Here is a 26,638-nt window from a genome sequence, read left to right on the forward strand (position 1 = left end):
ATAACTCTTTTACAAACTCATTTACAGTTTTTATTTTTGAAGCTTCCATCACAATGATCATAGTATAACTATAATAGATGAAAAAAAATCAACAATCTTCTCCTACTTTACACATACATATCTGACATCTTAAACCAATACCAAAATAAAGTAAGAACCAAAGCAAAACCTTCAATTCTTACAAATCAGATCAGAACTTAAACAACCTTTCTTCTCTTAACACTTTTCTTCTACTCTTCTTCCAGCAAATACTTCTCAAGAATTGTTAATGTTTCTTGCTTTGCGCTGAATTTAACAAACAACAAAAAAAAACATTTTTCTAGTTTATTAGCTCAAGAACCTCACAAGATTCAAACTTTAAATCCATGATCATACCTTCCAGGTCTAATGACCTTATACTTTCCAGAATTACTCAAATCAACTGTATATTGTTGATCCTGCACGCCCTAACGGAAGCAAACCACCATCATAGACAAGACACAAGCACAATGCTGCCAAAGACTCTCAAAATCATTCACGCAAACGCTGCTTCTATCACCGCTTAGATTAGCACTTGTAAGAGCCAAAACACTCCCCGAACCTCTGGATACTTTTCTAATGAATTCACAGTCTGGGACCCTTACTCCAATAGTATCAATCCCAGGGTTTAATGACCTTTCGAGTGGAGTAAACCGTGAGGTAAGTGATTCGTGGTGGCAACTCTCTTGATATCTGATACATCGCCGACGCAGATGGCTAAAGGGCTTGTAAGCTTCCGGCCTTTGATCTCATATATCCGGTTAACCGCCTCTAAAGAACTGTTTTATGTTACATAACAAATTAACCACAACTTAGTTTTGCTAAATGCAAAGCTTACTCATCTGATTAGTGAAGAGTTTGTTTATATTACCAAGCATCACAGGCGAATCCATAAAGAGTATCTGTTGGCACAGAGATAACTTTCTCGGATCTGATCGCTATGATGGCTTCTTGTGCATAAGCTTCGGTTGCAGGATGAACTACACAGGGCTCTGCTCTCTGCAAACTCCAAACCATATTCTTCTGCAGTCCTAATCTCAATCTTGGTACTGTGGTTAGAAACTGAAAAGAATCTTAACTCCTAATACACATGAGAAGAAATGATTTGATGAATTCTCATTAGCTTTTATCTTTAACTAAACAACATAAAATGCATAAAGAAGACAATGTGGATTAGGAACTGGACTTTGAACAAGCTATACGACCTAACAACACCAGTTCCCACATTCGATTCAGTGATAGTAGATTTTGAAACAGAGTAGAAAAGAGCAGAAACACAGAGAAGACATAGTGGAGCTTAAAGAGACAAAAGGGCAAGACTTTCAGCTGCAAATTACAAACGGAGAGAAACCCAGAAAATTTATTTCCTTTTTGATTGAATCCAATCTTATCAGAGAGCAAAAGGAACAAGCAATACACATCATGTCACAATACCTTTACGCAAGATAGGAGAAAGCGGCACCGGGGAGTTTCTCAGCGAGCCTCGTTGAGAAGTTCATCTCAGTAATCTTCCAATTTCGTCGTAGAGGAGAAAAAGGGCAACGAGTTTGCCAAAAGCCAGGAACAGGGTATGAAGTGTCTGTTCTCCGTATTGTCACGTGATTGCCTCGTGACCCCTTTTTCATAAATTACCAAATTTATTTATTTAACATGAAATCTTTACGAGCATAAGCATTTCATTTGTAGAGATTTGAGCAGTTAAAGTTACAAACTTGCAAACAATACAATGGTGTATCATGTAAGTAAAGAAAGCAAGAGAAAACAAACGAACAATCTTTAAGCATTCCTTCGTCACTTTTCCCTTTCTTTTATACAAAATCATATTTTTTCCGTTTCAAAATAATATAAATTTAAAGATTTTTAGGTATATTTAAGAAAATATTAAAATTTAATTTATAAAAGTATTATTTTGTTGTGATTAACTATTTTCTATAATTTTTCGTCAGCCAAAATTTAATAAAAATAATTTTCTCAAAATTTACAATTTATTATTATTACCTAAAAATACATTAAAAGTGTAAAATGTAGTTTTTAAAAACATTTTTTTAAACATAAATCTTTTTGAAGCGGAAAGAATATATAACATAAACAATAAATGTAAAATCATCTCTCCACTTCTTGACTCTAGAGGTATTTTGGATGATGCTGAGAAGTTGTTGCTAGGGGCGGCCATGTGCATGTGCTCAGAGTGCATTTGCACAGGAGCATTACATCATTTAAAAAAATTAGTCCATGATTAGAGCCCAAATGTTTTTAAATTTTTTTTTCTTTTTTTTTTGACATCAAATTGTTTTTTTCTTAAGTTAAAAGGTCTTAATTTATTTTGCTTCTCTTTAAAAAGGTCCCAAAAAAAATTCTGCTCAGGGCCCCACTTTCTATCGAGACGGGACTGGTTGTTGCATCCAGTGTCTGTCGCGTCTGACAGAGCATGGTTCAGCCGCTCCTCGATCTTTTTAAGAGCATCTCCAATGTACGCTTCTATAATTTCCTCTAAAATAGAGATTTCTATTATAGAGGTGAAAATGTTCCAATGTATGCTTCTATAATAGAGTTCCTCTATTTTAGAGAAAATATAGAGGAAAGTTACTTTTTGCCTCTATATTTAGAGGTAGAAATATCATATCTTTATATTTTCCCCTATAAATAGAAGAACTATATTATAGAGGCATACATTGGAGCATTTTCACCTCTATAATACAGTTTTTCTATTTTAGAAAAAAATATAAAGATAGAAATACAGATGGGTCGGAGATGGTGTAAGTTCTAGCTCCCAATCTTCGTTTCCATCTCACAAACTCAACATAACCAACTTTGATAGTAATAATTCGGTTTGATTTTTGGTTCAAGAGAAAAGAAGCTGGTTTATAGTAAACCGGTCAACTGTTTTGGCGCGTTTGACTTTTCCTTGGTGTCTCGGAAAGGTGCAATGCAAGCTTGTAGTAGTGGGCGGCTTGTGAACCAATGAGAAAGTCAAGAAAAAGTCTCTTAAAATACACATATTTACAGACATGAGGGCTTTCTTCTTCATTTAAGGCATCTTCACGTTCTAGCTAGGTCGTTCCTTGCACATAAAGGTATCAAGACCAGACAGTTAGATTCTTTTCCCACAAAAGTTTCTAGACAAATATTTGGATTCCTGTACATTATGATTTCATAATATTGGCAAATTACTCTGACTAAAAAACTGTGAAAATTTTGGGTTTTTGATACAAAAAAAAAACTAGAAGTAGAACAAAATAAGAATAAAATTTGGATTGGAATTATAATAATTGTTCCTTTATATGTTTTCATTGGGAAAAATGAAGTAATTTGAAATAGGTTTTGATCATATAGCTTAAAAATGGGTTAAGAAGAATGTGAAATGATATACGTACGGTTTTGACTTTTGATAAAATTAAGTAACTCTTATAGGCATGTAGCTAATAGTTTTGACATTGAAGCTTCGTCAAGTAAGCTTTTTGACTTGAGATAAACTCAAAGAGTCATCTTTTTTCTTAAGATATAACCATATGAGGTTTTAATAAGTCAATTTAATTCTTTCTTCACTTTATAAAATCCCTCCTTCTCCAATAACATTCCACACCAAAAACACAAGAAACATCTTGAGAAACTAAAGAATCTAAAAGAAGGCAAATAAGAAGAATTGATCTTGAGAGATGGAGCACAGAAAGGCATATGTGCTTGTAGCTCTCTTCGCATTGCTTCTCTTGACCGATATTGTCATTGCTGCGAGCGATGGCGGCAAAGGCAACGGTAATAACGGCCAGGGACAAGTAGAGAAGGCTAAAGGAGGAGATGCTGGCAAAGGCAAAGGCAACGGTAACGGTCCACAGGACAAGGAAAAGGAGAAGAAGGACAAGAAGGAGAAGGACGAGAAGGAAAAGAAGGCCAAGAAGGAGAAGGAAAAGAAAGAGAAAGAGGAAAGAGCAAAGAAGGACAAGGAAAGGAAGGAAAAGGAGAAGAAAGAAAAAGAGAGGAAGGAAAAGGAGAAGAGAGACAAGGAGCAGAGTGAAGCGGCTGCTAGATACAGGGTGCTTTCACCGTTGCCTACAGGACAAGAGCAAGCCATGTGCCAGGCTAAGGGTCCATGTTATTACAAAACTCTTGTTTGTCCCGGTGAATGTCCCAAGAGGAAGCCCACGAAGAACAGAAACACCAAAGGTTGCTTCATTGACTGCACTAGCAAATGCGAAGCTACATGCAAATGTAAGTACATTCTATTCAATCAGTCTTTGTTTTAGATTCAGTTTTGCTTCTTTCACAACTAATCTCGTTCTAGATTGGTTACTTGTCTCACAAGGAAATGTTAACTTATTAAACATTGTCTTTACAGGGAGAAAACCGAACTGCAACGGCTACGGTTCTCTGTGCTACGACCCTAGGTTTGTCGGAGGGGACGGAAGGATGTTCTATTTCCACGGATCTAAAGGAGGAAACTTTGCGATCGTTTCAGACAACAATCTCCAGATCAACGCTCACTTCATCGGTACAAGACCCGTTGGAAGAACCAGAGACTTCACATGGGTTCAAGCCCTAAGTGTCATGTTCGAAAACCACAACCTCGTGATGACAGCCAATAGAGTGACACAATGGGATGAAAACTCTGACGCATTTACCCTTAGATACAACGAAGAACTCATCACACTACCTGAAGACGAACAAACCGAATGGAGGGCAACTTCGGGACAAAGAGAGATTGTCATCGAAAGAACCGACGAGAGAAACAGCGTGAGAGTTCTCGTCTCTGGTCTTGTTCAGATGGACATCAGAGTAAGACCTATAGGGAAAGAAGAGAACAGAGTTCACAACTACCAGTTGCCTCAAGATGACGCTTTTGCCCATCTTGAGACTCAGTTCAAGTTCTTGGACCTAAGTGAGCTCGTGGAGGGCGTTTTGGGGAAAACCTACCGTCCTGATTACGTTAGCTCCGCCAAGGTTGGAGTGCCAATGCCTGTGGTGGGTGGAGAAGACAAATACCAAACGCCTTCTCTGTTCTCGCCGACTTGCAGACTTTGCAGGTTTAAGCCTCAAGAAAAACCACTCTCTGCTGATATCTAATGGGAAGAAGAGGGATGGAAACTTCTATTATGTTAAAATAAATTAATTAAAATTTTGTATTTGTAATTGTTTTATTTCTGAAATGTTTTATATTCATAAAAAGTAATGTAATAAGGGCTAAGAAGATGATAATTAGCTCGTTTGTGATGTTTTTGAGGGTTTAAGAAACGTAAGACGTTTCTTGCGCCAGAATCAAACCCTTGATTTCTGTTTTTCCTTGTTGCTTTGTTGTGTTTTGAATACGAATGAATACGTTTATATAATAAGTATAAGTTTTGTGTGTAGATTAATGTATTTGAGTTTGACATTGTTTTCCTTGGCTAGCTGTAGGATTGTTTTCCTTGTATTTTGAAAACAACGCAAGTCCGGTTGCAAGAAACATGTACCGCCATAAAACTTTCTATTTTGAAAATGAAAGAAATAGAAATGGCAATACAGGCAATCTAAAACTTTTTTTTTTGTTGCATCTTATGAGTCTAGAACTACAAATATAAGAAATAATTGATCATCGTTGAAATTATATACATGAGATTATTTAGTTATATATTAATGAAGCAGATGAGAAAATGCCAATCAAAATCAAATCTGATAAATGCATAAACATCGTAGTAGGATGACAACGTTGTTTCAGTTAGGCTCCACTTTCTCTTGCAAAACATTTTCGCACCCACCTTCACAAATTACAAACTTATATACATTTGCATTATTTTTTATTCGAGTTCATTTATATATGGTCACAGAAAAGTGAAAATATATTCGAACAATTTATTGATTTGAGTGTAGAATGTCTTGGGAAAAAAAACACTGGATCGGTTATAGAATGGTCTAAAGCTTTTTATATGAATTAAGTAAAATCCTGTAAAGTGAATGTGATACACTGTCAACATTACTATAAACCAAATAAATAAAAGCTTAAGTCTTAAATGTAAAATATGCTTAAAATTGAAGAGAGCCCACCACAAATCAATTGATCTGTTTGCTTTTTCTTAATTTTCAAGCAAAGTTGCAAGTTGCTCCTTCCATTATCATATACCACACCCTCCATTATTCCTCCCACCTTTTCATACAGAGATTTTGATAATTACAAACAAAGTAATGATTTTCATTTTGTCTATGCACACATAAATACAGTCTGTGTGTAAATACTATATACGTTCATTATCACCACCGTAATAACTAATATTGTTGTTTTGAACTCTCTAATATACTCTTGAGAAATTGCTTGAATATACCATAAATTGTATACCACTTTTTAAAAATACTTTCAGTCAAAAAATTTAATACTTGGGTTTAATGTGTAGTGATTATTGTTTAGGATTTAGTATCTAGAGACTGAGTTTATAAGCTTATATAAATGATTTAGGAGAGTTAGTTTAATGTTTTTTTATCATCACAAAATTAAAATACTTACGAAAATAGTTATTTTTATAGATAAATTTGAAATGATACCAAATTTGTGCTAAATTTAGAATCTCCCTAAATTATTATTATTTTTTACTAGAAGAACTAAAATTTAAAACCAAAACATATGATATGCTTTCGATTAATAATTTAATGCATTGTCTATGCAGACACACATAAATTTGATTTTGAAGCAAATTTCATTTATTTTAACATATCTCTACATGCATGGCTTCCGATAAGCATCTAATAATTAAGTAAAATGCTTTCATAATTTACTCCTAAGAAATCATTACTCTAAATCCAAAAACAATTATGTTCTTCTTTTGTTATTGACGGCATATGGCCCTATATAGTTATCACATAATTTTTCCAAGAGGTAAAACACAGTTCATCTGACAAGATGTGATGGAAATTTTACACACCAAACAAAAAATAAATCAAATCATCATTGCTTCCTAATTAACAATCAACTTAGTTGTAAAAATGTTGACCTCTTAACCAATTAATCTACCCATTTTATTATAACCCTTAATTACTACTTCCTATAAACTTGTATCTCACCCAAACAAAAAACATCAACACACACACGCACACAGATCAATCACCATGGAGCATTCTCCCTTCTTCCTCCTCCTCTCCACCGTCCTCCTCCTCCTCACAGCCACTCCCGGCACCCATTCTCAGCCAGCCGCCGCTCCAGCTCCACCAGGACCCACAAACGTCACCAAAATCCTCGAAAAAGCAGGCCAGTTCACTATCTTCATCCGACTACTCAAATCAACCGGCGTTGCTAACCAACTCTACGGCCAGCTCAACAACTCCGACAACGGAATCACCATCTTCGCACCGAGCGACTCCTCCTTCTCAAGTCTCAAAGCCGGAACCCTAAACTCCTTATCCGACGAGCAACAAGTGGAGCTAGTTCAGTTTCATGTCGTACCAAGTTATGTCTCTTCCTCAAACTTCCAAACCATCAGTAACCCTCTCCGGACTCAGGCCGGTGACTCCGCCGACGGACATTTCCCTCTCAACATCACTACCAGTGGCAATACCGTAAATATCACCTCCGGTGTAACCAACACCACCGTCTCCGGAAGTGTCTACAGCGATGGACAGCTAGCTGTTTATCAGGTTGATAAGGTTTTGCTTCCTCAACAAGTTTTCGACCCTCGTCCCCCTGCGCCGGCTCCAGCTCCGACGGTATCAAAGTCGAAGAAGAAGAAAGATGATGGTGATAGTCCCGATGATGATTCTCCGGCGGACGCTTCGTTTGCTTTGCGTGAAGTTGGTTCTGTTCGTAATGCCGTGTCGTTTTGCGTCATTAGTATATCGCTTGCATGGTTTTATTTGTGATGATATGTTGTTCTATTATTACTCATGCATTTTTCTTCCTTGTGATTTTGAAGTATTATTTCTCTGTTGTTTTTCATGGAAACTACGTTTGATTAACCATATTTGGTTTTTATTTTGTTTCATTTTTGTGAGAGTGAATTTTATTTTTGTTTATCTCTTAGATTTTTTTTTGCCTTTTGATCATATCTTCACATTTTTTCAATTGAAATACGGCTGCTTTAAGGGATTCTTACAAAAATGCCACCAACTTTTATCAAATGGTGCACCAAATTTTAACCAAAAAAAAAACTTTTATCAAAGGGTAGCGGCAGATGATAATGCCAGTTTATTAAAGATTGGTCTCGAGCACCCTTTCGTAGATGACTGATATGGCATAGACTATAGCTGAATATTGTCTAGGTGCGTAAAATCTGTAAGGGGAAAATGGAAATAATGAATACTCCCTCTGATTTTGTTTCTTGAAAATTTTTAAACGTTTTTCTGTTGTTTCTTAAAATTAAAATTTTAGATTTTACAAATATATATATATATATATATATATTAATAGTAATGAATTTCATATATCAAAATTATTTACATTTTGAATTGCTATTGGTTGATAGTGATAAAAAATTCTTTAGTTCAGTTTTATATATATATATATATTTATTATTGAGTTTAAAATATTTACTTTTAATATGTGTACAAAAATTATAAATTGATCTTTAAAAACAGAAGAATTTTTTTTGTGTCCTATTATCGATTTTTTTAGGAAACATCAACTTGCAACTGTTGACTTGATTCCTCATAATGGAGACAGGGGCGGATCTACAGTGATAGCAACGGGGACACGTGCCCCCAACTACTTTATAAAAAATATTTTGTTATTAAGATTCTGATTGGTAATGACTGTAGTTTTAAAATTTTTGCTGTAGAAAAAAAATCTGTAAACTTTTTGCTGTGGCTTTAGATTTTATTGCTGTAAAATTTTATGGAAACCACTAAAAAATTGTTTTGGATATTTGGCTCTGCAGAGCACTTGTACAGCTGTAGGTTATCTCAAGAGCTGTGGTTTCAAAAAAAAATTTAAAGCTTGATTGTTCTGAATTTGGTGCTTTAGAAATAAATAGGGCTGTGGACATCACCTACAGCAACTACCAATCACCCCCTAAGAGACATTTAGATTTTATAGAGAAATTGGTAAAGATGCCCCCGCTTAAGCCCAGCCGTACTGAGTTCAAAACTCATAGTGTCTGTTCTCTTTTTGTTTGTTTTTACTATCTTGCTATACAATTAATGGTTTTCTGACACTTCCACTTTTACGGTATCAGTATCATTCTTAATTGGTATTAAAAGCTTTCCATTTTTGTTTTATTATTAATATAATTCTCTTTTTTTTTTGTCAACAATTCCTTTTCCTTGTTAACATATTTTTTGTTTTGTTTATTTGTCTTTTTTAATATTATCATCTTAGATTTCAATATTTTCTGAAGCATATATTAAGCCCACTATTTTAATTGTAGACATTCACAATTGCCGCTAACAAACAAATAAAAGTAATTGATATTCAAATAATAAAAATAATTCAATCATTTTAATTTAATATTCTACAGTTCTTTTCTTTATAATATAAGGACCATAACAAGTTACGTGTATCATATTGTTATATATATATAAAACTTGAAGACAACTTTTCTATATATTTTAATTATTTTTTTCTGCAACAATATATTCTTGTGCATAATAACATTTGTATTTAGCAAAATGAAAACTATTTTGTAAGAGGTATCGTGGATTAAAAAATATATTTATTATTTGTTACAGTTTATAAATGATTAAATTTATAATTAATATTTTATTGTATATTTATTTATTATATTTATATTATTGAATATACTTATTAATGTGCCCCCGTCTAATAGTTGGTCTGGATCCGCCGGTGAATGGAGAGTCTCTTGCCTCTCAGCAAAAAGTTGGGGAGGGCATCAAAGCATCAATGACAGGAATGATGTGGATGGAATAGAGAAAGCGGCTGATTCTGAATAGGGGAGCAGTGATTCCATGGTGGCCTGGAAGGAGCAGCCAATGAAAAAGAAGAAATAAGAGAAAACATGAGAGAATCAAATGAACTAATAAGAGGATGATAAATATTTTCTAAGTTATTTTCTAAATAAATATATTTTCTAAGTTATCAATATGATTCCTAAAGTATAAAAACGCAACAACAGAAAACTAGGTCTAGACTTTTGTTTCGGTTATTGGTTGCACATATTCATGTACCATTATTGTGTATAAACGCCAATGTCTAAATTTGATCATATCATGTATTATACAATGAAAACAAATCTAACCCAAAAAATCAGTCAATCGAATTACTTTTATAGCAAAAGAATCTCGTTATAATTCGGAATCAAAACTTTAAACGTCATATTGGTGACGACAACTCCACCAATGAATCATTTGTTTAAATATCACACCAACATGGAGATGAGAAGGAATATTAAAAACTATCAATTGCTTCCAAGTTGTGCGTGAATAAGTACGGCTTAATTAACAAAAAGTATATATTTTATCGAAAACATCTGCATAATCCTTAATTTGGATGAAATGTGAGGCTGTTAATCAATTTTCATCCTTAACTGGAAAAATGTAATATAAGAGAACAATAATAGAGTTTGCAAGCGTTGTCCACGTGAACAATTTTATATATTAAAACAGAAGTAACAACATTGATTCATGCGTGCTTTTTAAAAAAATAAACCTAATGGACATATTACTAGAAAATCATGTTACATTTAATCTCTAATCTTATTATTTAAATTTTGAGCCAAACAGATTTTTTTATTGGGCTATCAATAATTGGATTTAAACAATAGATGATCCATTAAATTTATATATAGTATAAATTAAATAGATATAATTGAATGTTGTAATACTATATTTCCATATATTAATTATTTAAATATTTATCGATGTTAACTTTTAAAATTATAAAGATTTTTTTTTAAATAACAAAAATCATATTATCTAACAATGATTAATCTATACTACCTTAAACCAATGAAAATAAATTTTAAACTATATAGTTTATTTTAAAAATTAAACAAAAACTAAATGTTTAGTTACTCGACAATATAAATCTATGAAGTGATAATTTTAATTTTTTAAAAACTTTCTAAATTTGTGAAATGTTACAATATTTTTGAATATGACAATAAAATAATATTTTACTAATCTTTATATATATAATTATGATTTTAATGATGAAATAATAATCCGAAAATATATATATATAGAAGAAGATACAAATACATGTGAAAGTTTGAAACAATCTATTCAATAGAAAATATACCGTAAACTTATTATGGTTTAAAAATTGATAGACGCATATATATTATAATATATACCAATTTAAAATTTAAAACAAAATATTTATATAAAAATAAATGAAAACAAAAATCCGCGTGGTTGCACGGATCGAGATCTAGTCTTATATATTAAAACAGAAATCACAACATTGATTCATGTGTGATTTTTTAAAAAAATGGACCTAATGGACATATTCCTAGAAAGTCATGTTACAGTTAATATCTAATCTTATCATTTAAATTTTGGGTCTACCAGAAATTTTTATTGGGCTATCAATAATTATATTTAAACAATAGATTATCAATTGGATTTATAGATAATATAAATTAAATAAATATAATTTAATGTTGTAATACCTCTATATGCTAAATATTTAAATATTTGTTGATGTTAACTTTTAAAATTATGAAGATTTTTTTTAAATAACAAAAATCATATTATAACAATGATTAATCTTTACTACTTTAAACCAATGAAAACAAATTTTAAACTATATAGTTTATTTTAAAATTAAACAAAAACTAAATGTTTAATTATTTACTCGATAATATAAATCTATGAAGTGAAAAGTTTAATTTTTTAAAGACTTTCTAAATTTGTGAAATGTTACAATATCTTTGAATATGACAATACAACAATATTTTACTAATATTTATATATATAGTTATGATTTTAATAATGAAATAATAATCCGAAAATATATATATAGAAGAAGATACAAATATATGTGAAAGTTTGAAACAATCTATTCAATAAAAAAATATACAGTAAACTTATTATGTTTTAAAAATTGATAGACACATATATATTATAATATATACCCATTTAGAATTGAAAACAAAATATTTATATAAAAATAAATGAAAACAAAAATTCGCGCGGTTACGCGGATCAAGATATTCACGTATATTTCTTTCTTAGTTTATATCTACTTGCCTTTAAAGTTCAGGAGATTCGTTATATAGAATCATCAAGAATGGATCACTTCTTGAACTACTACTATTCCAAAAGGTGTTCAGACAACGAGTTTTTGATATATTTTTTTTATAATCCTAAGGTATCTGAAGGCCAACTAATGTAAGTGGGTATGTTTTGAACCCGGAGCACTTAGCTCTTTTCTGAGCCCGACATACCATCCGACCATATCCGTGCATGGTTGTTCTGGATGTTAAGGAAGCAATTATATTTATAGTGCTCATCATAAACTGATTGACTTGTAAATAATTTTTTGATCGATAGATCAATAAATTTGAAATTTTTTTTTTTTTTTTGATTAAGCACAGTTTCCCCAACGGCTTCCCAGGCCCAAGAGACTAATCTGTGTCGCTGCGGCCCGAATGTTAAATCCGCAGTGGCCAGAAATCGAGCCCAGGTGGCGGTGCTCACAGCTGTGAGTCCTTTACCACCAGAGCTAGACGCCCCGGTTATAAATTTGAAATTTCATTTTAAAAAAAGGTTATATTTAGCATTGCTAACTTCCATCCCGTTAGGAAGGGTCGCAAGTCAGCATAGTTAATCATTCACCCATTCATGAATTATTTAACAGCATTGTTTCACCAAAGAACACATAGTAAAACGAATAAGATTGTAATTTTTCTAATCTTAATTGTTGGATGTATGTAGGTTTTGTAAGATTTTCCAAAAAAATACTAAGCACTGAAGCTTCATGATCAATTGAAAAGAAAATTATTCTAGGAACTAAGATGGTATACCTTATTTTGTTTTATATATTTATTTTTTTCAAGAAGACAAAACGCATCATCAACATGAAAGAGATCTACAACTTTTGAAACATAGAGGACGTTGTGTTTCTATTCCTCCCGTTATTGTTGTGAATCCAAACCTTCAGAACTTCTCTCTCTACTCCCACCTCGCTACAAAACTCTCTTACGTACTTATCATCACAGCCGTTGATCTTCCAACCAGCTCTCTCTGCGAAAGCTCTCATCATCACCTTCTGCTTCACCGTGAATTTTGTCCTCTTACGTTTCCTATCCACGTCCGTACTGATTTTACCCATGTCTTGATCCGAGGGTCCGGAGAAACCTGAGCTGCTGAGAGAGAGAAGCGAGTGCTGCGTGGATGCAGCTGGCTGCAGCGGTGGTGGAGGGGGCGGTGAGTTGGTACGGTGACTGAAGACGTTGGAAGGGTCACGGCGGTGGAAGTTGCGGTGGCAGCCACATGCATCGCAACTAAGGGACGGAGGGTCTGTGAGGATGGTGGTGGACTTGGGCATGAACTCACCGCAGCCGTCAAGAGCGTAGCCGCCGAAACTGACCGCTTGGTTTTTAAGGCACTCGTTATACAAGAAACCCATATTTCCACTAGTCTTTGTTGTTTGTTGTTAGTTATGAAAATGTTTGTACTCAGTTTTGCAAGTGTTACTAATGATATATATATTAGGATTCCAACCCAGCAATGTGGGAAAAAGAAATGATATATTTATTTTTAATTGCATATATTTGTTATCCATCCGTTTAAACAAACCGCAAATTCCATTATTTATCCAACTGAAGCGAACAGCTGATACACACTAAAAAATATCGTTGATTAGAAAATTATAGTATACAAACTATATCCTTAAAATCTTTCAAAGAGTTAACTGTTTAGACAAAATTATAGTATAAAAACTACGCAGAAGAGAATCACTCTCTTCAACACTTCAGAAAGAGAATCACCTCACTTTTTGGTTGTAATATATTTTGATAACGGTGGATCTTAACTCCCGTTATCGACGGTTGTATTTTCCGGTCTAGCTTGGAATTCAGTCATTTGTACTTTGCTTTAGTTTTGTCTCTTTGTACATCAGAGATTTTTTCTTTTTTGTTTGCTTAGTTTTCTTCTCACATAAATAATAATTTTGTTATTTTTCTTGGTAGGGCTTTCATGCAAACTACATAAGCAAAGCCTCTTGCAAGATGAATGCGTGAGTCAATCTATCTAGTGGCGAATAAAGAGGAATAAGTTTAGGTGATAGATAGAGGAATGAGTCTCACCCTGCACTTATACACGATCTTGATAGGGATGAAACTTCATGACAGTGGAGAATAACATGCAGTGGTGTTTGTGGGGGCCCTCATGGCGTTTAGGCTAGAACGCCGACAATAATGATGCAAGCGAAGGCGATGCTTCCAAAGCGAGGAAAGCCATGTGGTGTTTGCTTTATTCATCCTCTTACACTATTTCATTATATTGTTTCGATTTGATGTTTGAGCCGTTACAATTTAGATTTACTATGTAAATTTTTTTTAAAATTTAACTTATATTTAAAAATAAATTTTATTAAATATTATAGATTTTACTATTTTTTTACTAATATTTAATATATATTTGATATATATTAAATCAATTTGTATAAAACTAATAAAAATAACATAAAAATGTATAATTATCAAATATTTAAACTAAACAATATTTATAAAATTTGTAGATATATAAGACTAATGATCTTACGATTAGATATTTAAATTTTTATAAAATTGTAGAAATTTTTGAAAGCTTTAGTAATACAAATTGTATAAGTATACAAAATAATAATATTTCAAAATTTGAAATGTTACATATGAATATATTTATTTTATAGATGATGTATGAGCTACTATCATATTTTAAAAAAGTTTACCAAAAAAAAATATCAATATTAAATGTAATATATGAATTATTACCATATTCTAATAAGTTTGCCAAAAATATAAATCAACATTAAATGAAATTATCCATGTCATATTTTTTCGGAAGTCATGTCATCAATTTCAATAGTCATGTCATATTTGTTTTGTGAAATTGATTGTAGAAAGGACATGTGGCAAAATTACTTCGCAAATATAGTCGAGGGGATGTATAACATTGTTATTGCTCTCTTGAACTTTTTAAGGAAATGGTCCATAAAAATAGTATAAAAGAAAACGACAACGACAACAACAACAAAAACAATACATTTAGCATGTAGTCGGACTCCGTTTTTCCTATCAAAAGAGTAGCGGCTGGCGTTCGGATATCCGTTCGGGTTTGGGTCAAGTATTTCAGATTTTCGGGTATTTCAGTAAAGGGGTATAAGAGCAGGATTATCGCGGTAGTTTAGGTGGTTTCTAAAGAAAAAATAGTGCGTGGGTTCCACAAAACCATTAAAATCCGGTCACAGAAAGTATGAAATAAGGATCGACTTTGGTCTGTTTCTTGCACTGTTCGCGGGCTCCACAGACACGAGGCGGTCCACGATTGGTGCGCTTTTTAATTTTTTTTTAATCAGACGAAAAAAAAAATTGAGCCTAAGAAACCGTGCACTACGGTTATAGCGATAATCATGGTCTAATATCCGTTCGGATATTTTTAGATTTCGAGTCGGGTTCGGATATCTTCGGGTATACCCGATATCCGATTTGTATTACAAAAAAAAAATTCTCTTTTTTAGTTGGTACCTAAGAAAAGAATCATATTAACTTCTCTGCTCATCGATATTACAAGTAAATCAACATGATGATTATCATAACGTGATGATTATCAAAACATGAAACTCAATCTTCCACACTTTAACTTGTTTAACATCGAAACTGAATCTCTCTAACACTAACTTCAACTTCTTTACCATCGAACGTCACTAACTTTAACTTTTAATCATCATACAAACATAATATAACTTAAGAAATCAAACACATTCAATCAAACAAACTTTATCAAACAGAATTTTTTTTTTTGGAAATTACGTGTGATTGCCTTCTCGACGTCGCGGAGTGAGATGTCGAAGAGGGAAGAGTATATTGGGTTTCCAGTTTTGATGATTAAAGAAAGGAAATAGGAGTGATCAAGGGAAATCAACTGGTCGAGGGAATCTGGGAATCACAAATGTCGGGAACTCTAAACGGCTAGATAGATTTTGGGAAAGGGGATAAAAACGGGCTTAGGCTTATACAATTTCAGGTATGTTCGGGTGGTTTCGGTTATTGGGTAATACCCGATCGGGTTTGGTTATCCAGAATTGGTGAAGATGATAACCGATCGGGTATTTGTCACTATCCGAACCCAAACCGAACCGCTTACTTCGGGTCGGGTTCGGGTTCGGGTATCGGCTATAATGCCTACCCCTACAAAAGAGTGTTGTAAATACACAATTCCCACCATATTTTTAGCAATATCTTCTCTAATGGAAATTACAAAACCATAATGCCCCCATATGATTCGGGCTTAGATACAGTACAACAAATCCGAGAAAATCTTAAATTTCACAAACAAAACCCTTCCATCAGGACCAAAATATTCATCATAATTCATCCATGTTTTTTTCATAAACTGTAGTATAAATTATTTGTGTATTTATAGAAGCTTTACCCAAAATACTATTTATCGTACAACATTCATCTTACCGAAAGTAACGCCCAACCAAAGCAGTTGACTCGTTGTATCTCTCTCTCTCTCTTTGTAGTCTCTACTACGACTCCACGTCTCTTCCTGATCTTCTACACACCTAATAGTACCCCCAGATTTGACTTTATTTACCATTCTACCTTTCCTTCACCACCCTCCTTTATCATCTTCCTTCACCTCTCTCTTTCCCCCTTTCCGTACAACACAACAATGGCGAGAGGCTCTTCCCAGTCCCAACAATCAACCTCCACCGCTTCCTCAACCGCCAGGCCCGGTCTGGCCGCTCCCCGTGGATCCGCCGCCGCTACGGCGGGCATGCGTCGTCGCAGGCTCGGTGGCGGTGGGAGCGCGTCATCAGGGGGCGGATCCGTCGCTGGATCAGGATCGAGCAACATGCTGAGATTCTACACAGACGAAGCTCCTGGACTGAAGATTTCACCTACCGTCGTCCTCATCATGAGTCTCTGCTTCATCGGCTTTGTCACCGCTCTTCACGTCTTCGGAAAACTCTACCTCCACAAGTCCGGATCCAAAGCTTAGATCCGGATCCGGATCTCTTCTTCCCTATGTTGAATCAGTGGTCTCTCTTGTTTCTTTTTACTTGTGTTCTTTTTTGGTTTCTTGTTTCTTGAATCTTGATGATCCGTGTACAACCGCTTAACTTTGAATAAAACATGTTTACTTACGAATAGATTAACCCATTGGCATTAGTCAACTGAGATTACATTTCTGATGGAAAATTTGTGTTTTACCTAAATAAACATTTTTTTACAGAAATAAACATTCAAATCAACAAAGTACATGAATAATTCAAAAAGAATACATGGAAACAAGCTTTAGATGACAAAAGCATACATATAGGTATTTGAAGTTTTGGAAGCTTGGGAAAAACAAGACTATTACGGTGGCACATGTAGCTGTTCCGGTCAACAAGTTGATGAAGTAAACTTTGCGGAGAGTGGCGCAACGACTTTTTGTGCGAGATTAATAGTCAACTCTGAGTGAGATTCATGCATATGAAATGAATGGTGCCTTCAGTCCACGGTTTAATGTGTTTATACCATCTCTACCACCAAGTTTGGACTACACATACCGTGTCTTAGCAGTTCCAGCAACACACTTATTCATTATCAATTCAAGATGATGTTCTAATTGATTTTGTGATGTATGCAACTCTGCCGTGAGTACCTCGACGTCTCTTTCCGTAGTATTTAAGAGATTTGTGAAATTTAGAGAGTTAGGAGTAAAGGGTTTAGGAGCAGCACAGCAAGGATCAAATGCAATGACATTTTAGAATGGTATAAGAATCTGTAGCCGAATCACTAAGCAACCTTTGTTAAACGCCACATGCAGCGAATAATCATCGTCAGTCTCCTTTTTTTATGGATATCAATTTAACAGCTGTTGGTTACCAAAATCTTTTTTCTTAAACTATATACATATGTAACACCAAAACTGAAGGGAAAGAAATATAAGTTGAGTTATGATTAATTTTAATAGTTTAGAAGCAGAGTCGGCCCTGGGCCCAAATGAAAGAAGCCCATGCTTCCAGCCGCTATTTTACTAAAAAGGCGGGTATATTTTTTGTTTAAATTTTTTTAAAAACTTTAATTTTTATATTTTTGTTTTTTTGTAATTAATATTAATTTAATTTAATTTAATTTAATTGTTGGTAACTATACTAAGTATGTCAAGTTGCATAACTATACACTTGTGCTTTATGCATTTCGGAAATTATTTTTTAATTTTATTCCTAAAATTTGTGACATATTATATTTTTCGTAGTTACCTAACATAATTAGTCAAGAATAATCGTACAAAAAAATCGATTTGGAATCGACCTGAAAATCAAAGTCTCATGTTCTATTAGACATGGCATATATACTCGAAAGATTCTTAAAATGTTATATCCGAAAACTAATATCAAACCCAATCCGCACCGAAAATCATGAATTTAATATATTCAGATAAATATATTTATGTAATTGGTTACTATAGTCTTCACTAACTTTTAGTAAAATCACATTTAATAAATGATTTTTAACAGAATAACCTATTTACAATCTGTTAAAATAAATGATTTTAAACGAATATTTATTTTTATTAAAAGTTCACTTAAAACCCGTTAAAATCTATTTTAACATCATTTTAATCTAAGATTATATAGGTTTAAACCCGTTAAAACCTATTGTGTAAAACATTCAGAATTTGAATAAATTAATGTCTCGATGAGTAAATCATAACTTCTTGGGCTGAGATGTAAATTATGTTATTGTGGTGTAAAAATGATTTTTTTAAATTATATCAAAGTTAATTTTAATCTAAGATTATATAGGTTAACAATTCACATTTGATATAAATCCAAAAAATAAGAATATTTGTTATATTTATATATATATATATATTCTATTAAAACAGCAGTATGACTAATCAATAAAAGTAGGATCCAACTTTTTTTTTTATTTAAAGAGTTATTATCTATTAAGTAAATAATATAACTGTAACTCACTAACCCCATATTTCTTTTTGTAAACGAACCCATTAATTCTATATTTTAGAATTAGTTTTGCGCTTTAAAGGTAACATGGTTTCTATTTACATTGGATCGCAATTTATAAAACCCATTTTATTTTGTTAAATAGGATTATAAAGAGAAACACAATTACAAAGAAAAGTATAAATATGATTATAAAGAAAAATATAAATATGAAAATTAATTTTTTTTTTAAAATGTAAAACAAAAAATATACCCGCCCTTTTAAGGGCGGGTCATAATCTAGTATATATATAAAACTGTCAGTAATATACAATTCACGTTTGATATAAACTCAAAAAGAAAGAATATTTGTTAATATATATATATATATAATTGTCAGACTGTCAGTGATATATTTTTTCAAAAAACAAAATTGTCGGTGATATATATGTGGGTACCGAGAATTTTGGGATGGAAGTTACAAATTATGTGTTGTATAATTGTTTATTTTCTTTATTTAAAATGCAGTTATAAAATATTTAATTTATTTTTTAAGTAGGTTATATGGAGAAAATAATAATTGGATTAAACTTTTATTAATAGGTCATGCTTCTAATTTAATAGAATAGATTTTAAAAACATTTAAATATTTATATATTTTTGAACGTATTATATTAACTGATGTTAGGTCAAATATTAAACGTTTATATTATGGATTATAAATGGTATTACATTATGCATAATATATAAGATGGTTATATTTGAGGTAATATAAATAGGCATAACCACATTTTGAGACAACAAAAAAGGTATAATTATTTACATCTTACACGTCGGTTAATCAATGTAGTTGAGAGAAGTGGTCTCACCATTTTCGTTTGATTCTTATGAGTTATATAGGGAGTTACGGTAAGTTGTTTTAAATAAAAATGAATATTATTGATGCAGTTATAAAATAATCAGTTTCTTAAAATTAATTGGACATTACTTTTATCAATTGGTCATACTTCTGTTTTAATAGAATAGATTACTTTCTTATCAAAACTGTCTATAGTCTAGTGGTCATGTACTAGAGATTTTTAGGAAGACCTCGGTTCGAATACTGAGTCTTTTTTTCCAGCCATTTTTTTGTTTAGGCTTGTGGCCTTGAAAAGCCTAGGTCCGGCTCTGTTTAGAAGTTTAAGCCAGTTCCAACCCAACTTCAAAACCGTATTTTAGTGTGATTTCCACATAAAACATCTCCAACATAACACTAAAAGTTATATTATTTAGTGCAGTACTATAATTTCACATCAAATTTAATATCTAAAACTTCTTCTTCTTTTGGTAATCATCTTTATCTAAACTTCTACAATCATATTTTTGAACAATACTCAAACTCTAATAAAAAGATTTTAAACAAATATGTATCAGTTGATGATACCTTTTTTTTTGGTAAAAAGATCATACTATTATGTTCAGAGACAATTATGGTTTCGCAAAATGAATGTCATATGTGATCTTACATTGTATACCAATATTATATTACTAATAACATAAATATTCTTCTATATGAAATATATTCCTTGTTCTGCTTAGTGAAGATTCTTGAGCTTTAATGTTATCATTGAGTTGATGTATTTTTGCTTATAATGGATACTAATTAACATTGAGATCATGATGTTGATAGATTCCATAGATTTGTCAACATTTTCGTCTAAACCATTTGCATAGGCCCCTTGTCAAATGCAAACAAACAAACAAACAAAAACCAAAGAAAATACATTTTCTCTTGTGGGTTAGCGTCAAACCATGTGAGTTCTGCAAACACAACTCATAAATTGCTAGGCTTTTCTTAAAATGTTCAGGATGAGGATGTGCTAATCTTTGAGAGCTCATCCTGGTTCCTGTCATCCATGAAAAAACTTCACAAAGACCAAAACATCTTCGAGCAAAGAGAGAAAACCTGTCTTGGAACAGATTATCATTTCAAGTATAGTAAAAAGATCTAGAAGCTCAAACCATGTCATGTAATGACCAGTTTCATGTTTTAATCTCTTGCAAGTACAACGAAAAAAATAGTAAAGTGATGATGACTTTAGATTGAAGAAGAAGAAAAAATCAAACATGGTCTGAGATGGTATGCATCATTTGTTAGAGGGGAAGGTAAAATAAGAGTATTTAACTGATATACCTTTAAACTTCGAATTGCATCTCTCTGCATTTAGATGCATCTCTGCATTTAGATGCACATATAAGGATAGCTACGTAGGAGAAATACCGTCATCACCATCAGCTAAACTCTTAGAAAATGTGATGGCGCTATCTCTCCTGCGAAGCAAATCTATATGTGCAGTTTTGAAACCTTAGAAGAAGCAAAGAACACTCAAATGACGTTTCTGTATATATGTGTAATCACTCTATGAGCTATATATTGAGATTCATCACTACATATATATATATATATATATATATTACCATAAAGGGTCTAAGAAGAATGAACTTAATTTATACCATCACTATCATTGCTCTTTAATTGTCTTTTTGTTTGCCGCTTTCTATGTGGCTACAATCAAATGACAAATTATCACAAGTGAGGTCATCGTGTGAATGTCATCTCCAATGATTTGGCACTACCTTGGGTATTGTTACATTTATTTTGCTACTTGTGTGCAGGTTTCTTCAGTTAATTTGAGCTCTTGATTTTGCATTTGTTATGAGATGTGGAGTATGAAGTGGCGAAATTTTTGTTAAGTTTTCACGCATCAAGGTCATATTGTAAGTCTCAAAGGTATTAACTTATCGTTAACCAATCCTTGTATAGTGTTGGTACTATGTACTGTGAGTAGCTCCTGGAGTGTTACTTTGTAGCACAAGCTGAGCTATTGTATGTATCGTTTGTGTGACACTTGTATGTAATCCAAACAAAATTCAGTAGCATATAGTAAGACAGCCCGTATATAGGTTATCTTACTAATCTAGTGATAAATTTTGATCAAAGAGTATTTATTATTTAATATAGTTTGTTTTTGCAATTGATGAAAGAGTATTTATTTTTATATAGTTTGTTTTTGCAAACCATTGCAAGATCAATTTCAATCATTATTTTTAACAAATGCTCTTTTTAACAATACTGTGTAATAAATGGTGACAGTGATGTCAAAACTAACACTAACTGTGTTTAAGACTCTGCTTTGCTTTATTGAACAAGTTATGTTAGAAACACAAGTTGAAGACTTTGATGATGTAACAGGTGAGTGCTGCATTTATTCTCACTGAAAAAGAAAAACTGAAAAGCCTTATTGTCCTCGTCATACTTTTATCAGAATCCAAATGAGTAAAAGAGAAGAATCCAAACTCGAGTTGTCATGCGGAGAAAAGAGGTAAAGTGAAGCCAGTGTTTACTTTCACCGTTTACTAAATTATGAAGAAGAAGAAGAACAAGAAGAAGAAGAGACGATACGGTCCATACCTACTTCTACTACTCTATTACCACATATCAACTGCCACGCAACAAGAAAAAAAAGTCTCTCGTGTATTACAAACAGTAAAGTGGTTATTAACTACACAGTACTTCTATATAATCTATACCATCCTTAATCCTTTTCCATTTCGTGATCTTGTCTTTTTCTTCTCCTTCTTTAGGTTTCCTTCTTTAAAAAAAAAAGATCACAAATTCTGAATCTACAGAGAGAAAAATGCTGACAACAACTCTTAGTGGCAACTATGGCTTCCCTCTTTGCATCTCTGGGATCGCTCAGCAGTTATCTCTCTCCAAAGAGTAAACATGTTTCTTATGTTCATCTCTCTTCTTCCTCTTGAGATCTCCTCTGTTTTTTTTTCTGACTTGTATCTCTCTCTCCCTCTATGTTGAAGAATGGCAGATCATGACAAGAGAAGGAAGGGGATGAAGAGGAGAAGGAGATCAGATGAGTCCACAAGCCATGGTGGAGAAGAAATGGGTGTGGAGAGATTCCATGAGCTATGGCTTCAAGAGATGACAGAGAGTGAGGATTTTAGAGATCTAGTTGCTTTACTACAAAATCTAGGGTCATGGAGCTTTTCTTCTCACACAGCTAAAGCTGCCTAGTGTTTTAAAGAAACACAAAAACTCGTTTAGATCTCATTGAGCTATGCATGTTTCTTGTAAAACTGCAGATCAAAAATCTTTAAAACATTCCTGGTTGTTTTCAGTGTTGTTTACACGTCTATTTTGTCGTTGGTGTGATGTTACGCTGCCTCTTTTAGTCTTATCCTATTATTCTAGTTTTTTGCTATGAGATTCTTTGTTGGATTACTGCTACATTAGCAGTAACCTTGTGATCAGAGTAATAGGTTAATCCCAGTTATCTTCTAAAGGCTTTGTATTTGGCCGATTGTCTTTAAGATATGCTAACACTAAATCACTAACTAACTATCAGATCTCAAAGAAACAAAACGTAATATCGAGCAAGAGAACATAAACTAAAGCATTAGGCAAAATTATCCAGAAGCTGCATAATCGAAAACCACAATAGTCTCAGAGATCCACAAACAAGGTAAAAGAAAGTCGCAGAAAATAAGAAAAAGCCTCAAACGCCATCAAAGTTTTTTGTAATGAAAAGAAAAACCAAAGACGAGAGCAAGTCTCATCATTTAGCTCCCTTCTTAACTGCAGCCTTGGTGACCTTAGCACCGGTTGGGTCCTTCTTGTCAACGCTCTTGATAACACCAACAGCCACCGTCTGCCTCATGTCCCTAACAGCGAAACGACCCAATGGTGGGTACTCAGAGAAAGTCTCAACAACCATGGGCTTGGTCGGAGTCATTTTAACCATACCAGCATCACCATTCTTCAAGAACTTGGGCTCCTTCTCAATCTCTTTTCCAGATCGCCTGTCAATCTTGGTGAGGATCTCAGAGAACTTGACTGCAATGTGGGATGTGTGGCAATCGAGAACCGGGGCGTAACCGTTACCGATCTGACCAGGGTGGTTCATGATGATGACCTGGGAGGTGAAGTTGGCGGCACCCTTGGCAGGGTCATCCTTGGAGTTGGATGCAACATACCCTCTCTTAAGATCCTTGACGGCAACATTCTTAACATTGAACCCGACGTTGTCACCTGGAAGCGCCTCCACAAGAGACTCGTGGTGCATCTCAACGGACTTAACCTCAGTGGTCAACCCTGAAGGAGCGAAGGTCACAACCATACCGGGCTTGAGCATACCGGTCTCAACACGTCCCACTGGCACCGTTCCAATACCACCGATCTTGTAGACATCCTGAAGTGGCAGACGGAGGGGCTTGTCAGAGGGCCTCTTTGGCTCGTTGATCTGGTCAAGAGCCTCAAGGAGAGTTGGTCCCTTGTACCAGTCAAGGTTGGTTGACCTCTCGATCATGTTGTCACCCTCGAAACCAGAGATTGGGACGAATGGGATTTTGTCAGGGTTGTACCCAACCTTCTTCAAGTAGGAAGACACCTCCTTGATGATCTCATCGTACCTAGCCTTGGAGTACTTAGGAGTAGTAGCATCCATCTGTACCAACAAAACTTTGTGTTAGTCAAAGCAAATGAATACAATAACGATAAGTAGAGTGACTTCACCTTGTTACAGCAGCAAATCATCTGCTTGACACCAAGGGTGAAAGCAAGAAGAGCATGCTCACGGGTCTGACCATCCTTGGAGATACCAGCCTCAAAACCACCAGTGGTAGAGTCAATGATCAAAACAGCACAATCAGCCTGGGAGGTACCAGTAATCATGTTCTTGATGAAATCACGATGTCCAGGAGCGTCAATGACCGTGCAGTAGTACTTGGTGGTCTCGAACTTCCAGAGAGCGATATCAATGGTGATACCACGCTCACGCTCGGCCTTAAGTTTGTCCAACACCCACGCGTACTTGAAGGACCTCTTGTTCATCTCAGCAGCCTCCTTCTCGAACCTCTCGATGACACGCTTGTCAATACCACCGAGCTTGTAAATCAAGTGACCAGTGGTGGTTGATTTTCCAGAGTCGACATGGCCGATGACCACAATGTTGATGTGAAACTTCTCTTTACCCATAGCTGCAAGTCAGATTAAAACAAATTAAACCATTAGAAGAGAAAAACAAATCTCAAACTTATTACTGATACATAGATACAAATCAGTATGGCTATCAACGATAATATAACTACGAAATCGAAGATCTAACTCAAAAATCTCAAATCAACGTGTGATATAATCACCGAAACGCATCAGAACGAACAACAATAGAAACAGATCGCGATGATTATAACTCGTAACAACAAAATAAGCTAATACAACATCACAGTTTCGAAATCCAGAGGACGATATGCAAAAAAAAGGTAAACGCTAACAGATCGGTGAAGAATCAGATCTTAAACACGAGAATCTATAATTGACCAAGCGATGAATCACAGTCTAAGTACGGCTTACGAGTAGAAATCTAGATAACGAAAGCATAAACGATAATCATATGATGATAAACATAAAGAGCGAGAGAGAGAGCTTTTCTCACCTGCGAGTTAGAATGTGAGATGCGGCTACGAAACTGAGTGAGACAAGTAAATGAGGACGCGCCCTAGGTCTGGAGCAAGTCATTGTAATTTATAGCTGCGAGCTCTAGGGCTTTCGCATTTGCTTTGTGGTCCTAGTTTTACTAATTTGCCCTTTGTATTTTGGCTTCCTGTTGGCAAAATGTATATTATAAAATATTTTCTTTTATTATTGGTTTTGCATTTTAGTGTCATTGATTGGTTACAGAAATGTGAAATGTGAGATTTTTAAGTAATTTCACAATCACAACGCACGCAAAAGCGCTCAAATTGGTGGAAAGATTAATGAAAACCCCTAGCCGTCATGAGGTTTTTGCACGTCGCTGTCATGACGTGGTTTGATAAAGCTTATTAGTGTTTAACTGGATAGTAATCCGCGAGATGAGATAAGATTAATGTTAAAATTATATACTATGACTATGTATAATATAAGGTATATTTTAATCGATAGTTAGATATAACTAAATGTATGATGGTTATCAGACGAAGCGAAAAACTTTTTATGATGGGTTCACTAATATTAAAATTTAATATATAGTGTTTGCAAGTTTGAGAAGAAGTTTTGGAAAATATTTTTTTTATATTTCGCCTATCACATTGTATTAGTTATGAACTTAGGGGTTTAACAAATAAAATCGAAAAAGTGGATCAATAACATATTGTAATCTTTTTTTTTTTGAAACTCAACATATTGTAATCAAAACAATAACTGTGTGAAATAAAAAAAAAGTATAGCTTCTTTAAATTCAGAAAACATAGTTGCATAATAAAAGAAATTGAGGGTTATTTGATTCTCTAAATTATAAAAGTTGTTCCAGATACGACCAACACATGAGACTTGCTGGTGGTTCGTTCCTAGAAGTTTCTTCTCATCTTCAAGGTCGTCTAATGCAGAGCTATCATGGCAGCGAAGGTGGTGACACTCGCATGCTTATATTGCTTGCTCGAGAAGACTAATACACTAAGCCGAGACGATTTACAGTGATTCAGTCTCCTCGAAACAGAGATCACCTCATCGAGCAGTAACAAAACCGAGTACGACACATTTATCTAGAAATAGATTTTCAACGTCCTCTTTCAGCAATGAGAGGCGGCTCT

The 26,638-nt window shown here is 33.8% G+C and overlaps 6 protein-coding genes and 1 pseudogene across 7 annotated transcripts; 4 read left to right on the top strand and 3 right to left on the bottom strand.

The window, feature by feature from the left end:
- Positions 1 to 83: 83 nt before the first annotated feature.
- On the bottom strand, positions 84 to 1,245 carry LOC106383510 (annotated as a pseudogene).
- A 1,839-nt stretch (positions 1,246 to 3,084) lies between these two features.
- Positions 3,085 to 5,360, top strand: LOC106386900. The gene is made up of 2 exons (XM_013826720.3): positions 3,085 to 4,224; positions 4,352 to 5,360. The coding sequence occupies exons 1-2, from the start codon at positions 3,675 to 3,677 to the stop codon at positions 5,074 to 5,076; spliced, it is 1,275 nt and encodes a 424-aa protein (XP_013682174.2). The 5' UTR covers positions 3,085 to 3,674; the 3' UTR covers positions 5,077 to 5,360.
- A 1,646-nt stretch (positions 5,361 to 7,006) lies between these two features.
- On the top strand, positions 7,007 to 7,986 carry LOC106386901 (fasciclin-like arabinogalactan protein 12). Its single transcript, XM_013826721.3, has one exon. It carries the CDS (start codon positions 7,087 to 7,089, stop codon positions 7,831 to 7,833), a length of 747 nt encoding a protein of 248 aa, XP_013682175.1. The 5' UTR covers positions 7,007 to 7,086; the 3' UTR covers positions 7,834 to 7,986.
- A 3,908-nt stretch (positions 7,987 to 11,894) lies between these two features.
- LOC106386898 (zinc-finger homeodomain protein 12) lies at positions 11,895 to 14,404 on the bottom strand. The gene has a single exon (XM_048752177.1). It carries the CDS (start codon positions 13,496 to 13,498, stop codon positions 12,959 to 12,961), a length of 540 nt encoding a protein of 179 aa, XP_048608134.1. The 5' UTR covers positions 13,499 to 14,404; the 3' UTR covers positions 11,895 to 12,958.
- A 1,911-nt stretch (positions 14,405 to 16,315) lies between these two features.
- On the top strand, positions 16,316 to 17,233 carry LOC125584164 (protein transport protein Sec61 subunit beta-like). The gene has a single exon (XM_048752178.1). It carries the CDS (start codon positions 16,753 to 16,755, stop codon positions 17,080 to 17,082), a length of 330 nt encoding a protein of 109 aa, XP_048608135.1. The 5' UTR covers positions 16,316 to 16,752; the 3' UTR covers positions 17,083 to 17,233.
- A 5,215-nt stretch (positions 17,234 to 22,448) lies between these two features.
- BNAC03G71540D lies at positions 22,449 to 23,274 on the top strand. Of its 2 annotated transcripts, XM_048752179.1 has the most exons (3): positions 22,449 to 22,544; positions 22,643 to 22,778; positions 22,874 to 23,274. In XM_048752179.1, the coding sequence occupies exons 2-3, from the start codon at positions 22,696 to 22,698 to the stop codon at positions 23,085 to 23,087; spliced, it is 297 nt and encodes a 98-aa protein (XP_048608136.1). In that variant the 5' UTR covers positions 22,449 to 22,544; positions 22,643 to 22,695; the 3' UTR covers positions 23,088 to 23,274. The 2 variants fall into 2 exon arrangements, with proteins under 2 accessions (XP_048608136.1, XP_013682171.1); XM_013826717.3 differs by having other exon boundaries at positions 22,544 to 22,778.
- Positions 23,275 to 23,442: 168 nt separating this feature from the next.
- LOC106386895 (elongation factor 1-alpha 1) lies at positions 23,443 to 25,638 on the bottom strand. The gene is made up of 3 exons (XM_048752176.1): positions 25,504 to 25,638; positions 24,585 to 25,048; positions 23,443 to 24,516 (listed from the first exon to the last, which is right to left on the bottom strand). The coding sequence occupies exons 2-3, from the start codon at positions 25,044 to 25,046 to the stop codon at positions 23,629 to 23,631; spliced, it is 1,350 nt and encodes a 449-aa protein (XP_048608133.1). The 5' UTR covers positions 25,047 to 25,048; positions 25,504 to 25,638; the 3' UTR covers positions 23,443 to 23,628.
- Positions 25,639 to 26,638: the final 1,000 nt, after the last annotated feature.

The sequence above is a fragment of the Brassica napus genome, chromosome C3 (assembly GCF_020379485.1).
Source record: "Brassica napus cultivar Da-Ae chromosome C3, Da-Ae, whole genome shotgun sequence".
In the NCBI taxonomy this organism is placed as follows: Eukaryota; Viridiplantae; Streptophyta; class Magnoliopsida; order Brassicales; family Brassicaceae; genus Brassica; species Brassica napus.